The sequence below is a fragment of the Sinocyclocheilus grahami genome, unplaced genomic scaffold, assembly GCF_001515645.1.
Source record: "Sinocyclocheilus grahami isolate Dianchi unplaced genomic scaffold, SAMN03320097.WGS_v1.1 scaffold400.1, whole genome shotgun sequence".
In the NCBI taxonomy this organism is placed as follows: Eukaryota; Metazoa; Chordata; class Actinopteri; order Cypriniformes; family Cyprinidae; genus Sinocyclocheilus; species Sinocyclocheilus grahami.
In genome coordinates, this window is record NW_015505579.1 from 1,034,119 (window position 1) to 1,040,079 (window position 5,961).

The 5,961-nt window shown below is 38.7% G+C and overlaps 1 protein-coding gene across 1 annotated transcript in view; it reads right to left on the minus strand.

Annotated features, from left to right (window-relative positions):
• ptprga (protein tyrosine phosphatase receptor type Ga) overlaps window positions 1-5,813 on the minus strand; it is a 297,193-nt gene extending 291,380 nt beyond the window's left edge. The window contains exon 1 of the mRNA XM_016231834.1: window positions 5,343-5,813. Coding sequence (XP_016087320.1) covers window positions 5,343-5,436 — 94 coding nt within the window. The 5' untranslated portion in view covers window positions 5,437-5,813. The remainder of the gene's footprint in view (window positions 1-5,342) is intronic.
• Between the last annotated feature and the right edge of the window lie 148 nt (window positions 5,814-5,961).

The window sequence follows — 5,961 nt, forward strand, 5'->3', positions numbered from 1 at the left end:
GGAGGGGGAAAAACTCTTTTCACAGCTCTATATATATATATATATATATATATATATATACACCTGTATATGTTAGAGTTATACTTTATGGTCCCTTTACAGAAAATTTGTCTTGGACTTAAAAGCTGCAGTAGTACACAACAACCACACACACAACAACAATTGATACATTGGAAATAAAACAATGGCTTGAATCACTCATTATTGATTGTGCGTTCTTAAATAGACTGAAGTCATGTATACTCCTATGACTTTCATGGCAACTTTGACAAGAAGTACAAGCTGCAATTTTGTTTGAATTGAAAGATACCAAGCTACCATACCATACCAAGCTTGCATTCCATAAACTTCCCAAAACTGCTTGGTAAAACAACAACATGATTTTCTGACTTACTCCGACCAACCTAAGTCTTCTTTAAAAATATAGTATTTGTTTGAAGCTCGAGCAGAGATAATCACTGTAGGCTTTCCAAGTCAATGAACGATCAATGACCACCCCAAGATACTTGAAGGGATCCACTTCAATAGTGTCACCTTGAATAATTACTGGACTGTAATCACCCAATATTTTATGTTTTTCCAACATTGACAATAAGGTGATTTACATTACACCACTGCACAAAGTTCCTGATTTCAGACTGATATTCTGATATGTCCTAATTCTTTCCTAACAGACTTATTATTGCAGTCTTATCAGAGTATTTAATAATATAGCTGTTCTTGTTTCTACTAAATCAATCATTTGTATATAAAGCAAACAGAATGGGAGAGCATACACAACCTTGAGGGGCACCATTGATTTAACATCAGATAGTGTATCATATATAATCTTATCTTATCTTATCTTATCTATCTATCTATAGAGAGAGGGGGGGGCATCATTATTTCTGTACTATCCATATCAATAACAATAATAATAAAAAATAGACCAACAAATTTATCAATTTAAATAAATTGATATACTTATTTTAAAAAATCAAGTTAAATGTTTTAGATTGCAAGTGAATTGGAAATATGTTGGATGTCTTTTTCGACTGAATATTTGCACAGAAATCAAACCCCTGAGAAAGTTGGTACAGTATTGAGTCAGTCTTCTTATTTCCTCCATGTTGCAGGTTCTACTCAAATGCTGCTTTTAGTACAGATAGAGATGCAGTGAACATTCAGCATGCATGCTAACAAACTCTGTGAGAATGACCCCACAGCAGCCTGACATCACCCCACAAGTTTAACCGTCTGCACGGCCCTATCTTTTAATCAATATATTAGGGGAGCCAAGCAACGAAGACAGGCTTCGTGACTGATAAAGTGACCTGACGAACATTACAGCAGCTTTATTCACCCAACTGGACAGATAACGTCCAGAGCAGAGAGAGATGATGATGATGATAATGTTGTTACAGGGGCCGCCAGTGCATCCAGACCGGCTCAAATGTCAGCTCCAGCTATCTCACTCCTGAGACTCTTCCACCCCGTCTTAAGTGCCCGTCATTTCCAAATGGACATTTAGCAAATTATCCTTTTCTATTAGACAGAGAAATGGCTCCATGCCCACATAAAAGGAAATCAGAAAGGCAGGAAGTGATATGCCTCTTAAGAGATTTGAATAATCATTGTGCTCTCCAGTGCGTGTCATGCCATTCGTCATGCGCCAGAAATAACCATCTTTTCCTTGGTATCACTGGTGGTTTCTACACCATTTTGGTGAATCCTCTGAATTCTTTCTCAGTTTGCATAAGAGGTCGGATAAGAGTGGCCAGAAAGAGATCATTTCTATTGCTTCGCTGCTTTGATTTACACGTCATAGATTCAGGCAAGTCAAGCGCTTTTTTTCTTGCTAGTTTCACCATGTATCAGTAGTTCAACTTAATAGCTTTAAATTATCAGGTGGAAACCGTGCTAGAATTTGCTCTTCCGTACTAGTCATCTATCGCTCCAATAGCTACATCAACCGGACTGTAGAGAGATGAGCGTTGCATGGAGCCAACAGATGCCCCACCGAGAGATCCTTCCCTCCCTCTCGCTTCCTCTCTTGCACCGTCAGCAAACTGGCCATTACTGGAGACTCAAGTGTGCAGACACTTGTTTCCCACTGGCATGACAGAAATAAATAAAGTTGCACTGTTCTCCATTTTTCAATGTGTATGTCACTGTTTGCAGCGGCGGTGGATATAGAGCTCGCTTATCTTTCCGCAGTGGTGGTTCTGCTAAGAACAGGTCTATCAGACACAGACAATTGAACAAATGTCACTGAGCTTAAAAAGACCCATGTCTGGAAAAAAAGAGAGCAAGGAGGAATGACAGGAAGCAAATGGAATGCATTAAAGTTGCCTTTTGTTCTCTGGTAACTTCATTTGTCCCCCACATCCGACTTGATAAATTGGAAGTGTGCACCTTTCTCTCTGAAATGACTCTGATAGACGGAGACAGTAAGATGGACGGAAACACATACTGCGACAGACACGAGAGAGAGAGAGGTGCAAACAGAAAAATAGACAGAAGAGACTGTCACTAATGTCCACAACCTTGAGTCAGGGATTTGCCCTTTGGTGACAATGTGTTATTCATTGAACATTCATAATGGGGCTGATGAAATCTCTCGGCTGTTTGAGATGCAGAAACTTAGACGCTTTATCTCGCTGTCAGCACTCAAGTGATCACCCCAATGTCCACTGAGTGTTTCTGAGCGCCCTGCTCTTGTAGTTTTGGATCACACAGAATGTGAGATGAAAACTAGTGGCGAAAGAAAACAATAGAAAAACCAGAGGACATTCTGACTGGTTCAGTATCTGATGTGAATTCTCTGAGAAACCATAAAGGCTTTAATTAGTTTATTCTTGCAACAGTAGTTGACTGCAAACAAAGTCAAATTGTATTACACATTCAAAGCGATCACCATTTGATAAGACAAAACCATCAAGCTGCCCAGAAGTATGTCAGCTATAGCAAAAATGTATGTTTTGAGATGTATTAGATGGAAAGATGAGAGATAAACACAATGCGTTCTGGCATTTTAATGAGATGAAATTGGAAGTGTGCACCTTTCTCTCTGAAAAGTTGACTCTGATAGACGGAGACAGTAAGATGGACGGAAACACATACTGCGACAGACACGAGAGAGAGAGAGGTGCAAACAGAAAAATAGACAGAAGAGACTGTCACTAATGTCCACAACCTTGAGTCAGGGATTTGCCCTTTGGTGACAATGTGTTATTCATTGAACATTCATAATGGGCCTGATGAAATCTCTCGGCTGTTTGAGATGCAGAAACTTAGACGCTTTATCTTGCTGTCAGCACTCAAGTGATCACCCCAATGTCCACTGAGTGTTTCTGAGCGCCCTGCTCTTGTAGTTTTGGATCACACAGAATGTGAGATGAAAACTAGTGGCGAAAGAAAACAATAGAAAAACCAGAGGACATTCTGACTGGTTCAGTATCTGATGTGAATTCTCTGAGAAACCATAAAGGCTTTAATTAGTTTATTCCTGCAACAGTAGTTGACTGCAAACAAAGTCAAATTGTATTACACATTCAAAGCGATCACCATTTGATAAGACAAAACCATCAAGCTGCCCAGAAGTATGTCAGCTATAGCAAAAATGTATGTTTTGAGATGTATTAGATGGAAAGATGAGAGATAAACACAATGCGTTCTGGCATTTTAATGAGATTTCCGAACACATGTTAGCTTTGCATGTAGACATGCACTTTTAGAAAATGCAATACATAAGCGCAAACCATGCAATCTGCAAACCATGTTATCTTTAATTTGTATGGAGTTGTAAAGTTAAGCTTTTCTTGTTTATGAATATGGCTTTCTTGTCACTTGTGTCACATGTGACTGCCTGTAGACTATGTCATTTTGTTGAAAAAGCACAAACAGTCCCTGCTCTGGTTCTGCTTCCATGAGATCTGATTCGAAGATCTGATAATGTTATATTCTCTGGAATTATACATTAGACTTGACGCCTCCAGCATTACATAAAAAAACTCATGCAAATATTATCAGTCTCCTCGTGGTTGAAATGGCTTGTGCATCTCAGACTCTCTTTCTTTTCTGGCTACTGTCTATCATCAAAACAAACCTGAAGAGCCTCAGAGATCATAGACAAACCTGATGAGCCTCACCTATCACTCACACACACTCAATGTCATCTTAAACAAGATGTTGTCAAATATATGTGCATATAAGGCATTTTTGAGAACCCGGACGAGCCCCCAAAAATCAGATTCTTATGGTTTTTCATCCCTACTTGCCTGAGCCTACTGAGCATCATATTTGAATCATCAATAAATAACCAAATTAACAACAATTAAATAATAACCTTTTTTCTTAACTGACCCCAAAACTATGCTGTTCCTTAGCACTACTGAGTGCCATATGTATTTCTTATATGCAGAACGACCAAACATAATACAGGTTTTGTCCAATAGCTGATATAGCCAAATATTGTTTTATTTATGACACAATAAAAAAATAAAAAAATAATAATAATCTACTACAATGAAAACTGTATACATTTTGAATATTAATAACAAAATACTTGTGTTTATTATCATTATTATTTTATTATATATTAATATAATAATAACAATAAATGCAATGGAAACCATTTTTTATGTTTATCAAGTTCGAAATGCTATGCATTGCTCAGTTAAAACGAACTAAACGAATTGTTAAAAAAAAGTGATGAGGAATTATGCAAACAATAAATTCAAAAGTAAGTATTTTACTTGTAAAGAATGTAGTTTCTTGAACACTTTGTAATGTAATGGCATTCTTGGGTGTTATTCTCAAGAGACACATCAAATGGTGTCACCCGATTTTAAAGAACCGATAACCGACAAATGTGAATCAGTAGAATTATTGGTCAAACCGATAATCCATATATCTGTAATATTACATATGCACATATCTACAAATATCCTAAGACAGTATTTTCCCAAGAGAAAGTGCCTAAAAAGTCGTGAAATAATGAGATGCTGCAAAGTTATACTTTAACGATGATTTAACTCTATTGTGCATTATAATTACAATTATAAATAATAAATCAATATATAATAATCCCTGCTGAAAGACGTCGTATAATGCCTTTCCTTACAACGGACATGAGTGTATTGTTTAGAAATAACGGGTCCGCGCGCGTATAAATAACAGCAGAGGTAGAGATTGCAATATTAACAACTGGAAAAAATATCACCAATACAAAAGCCTCGCGCTCGCATGGTTTTAACTGTGGACACGGGTTGTTCCCACATTACGCAGCCAATGTAATAGGTAATAACGCTTGATGGAGCGATTTGAAACATAATTTTTATCGGCCTCAAAATCCAACTTACCGGGATGACAGTGTGCCCAGCGGAGCACCAGCGAGGAGAAAAGCAGAGGCGGAATCCACCAGCAGCAGCAGCGCGGTCGCAGTAGCCTCCGCATGTCACACTGTATACATGGAGATCTGAAATAAGGCAACTGTTGACAGAGTTATCCTCCCGGTGAACAAAAAAACTCCCACAAACAAGCAATGCAAGCGCACTGGACGCGCTTTAATGTATTTCGGCCGCCTCCTTCAGTGAGTCCTTTGGAGAGATTTTTTTTTTCTTTTGAAAAAAGCCAAAGGAAATAGTTTTTTTTTTCTCTTTTCTTTTCTCTTTCTCTCTCTCTTTCAGATGGCTGAGCTTGTAGTCCAGAAGCGAAGCATGTCAAGGGGACAGTGGATTAAGAGAGAGATGTTAGAGGAGCAGTAGTCCATGCATCAGGCTGGAAACACAGAGACAAGAGTTGGAGCGGCTCTGGAAGCTTTCCATTCCGCCATCCAGGAAGTAGCGCATGAGCTGAAGTCTGGCAGAGACTTTAAAACAGGCTTGGAAGAGAGAGACAGGGAGATGAGAGAGAGAGAGAGAGAGAGAGAGAGAGAGATCCGCCGGATCCTAGCGCCGCGCCTGTAACGGAGCTGCTGCT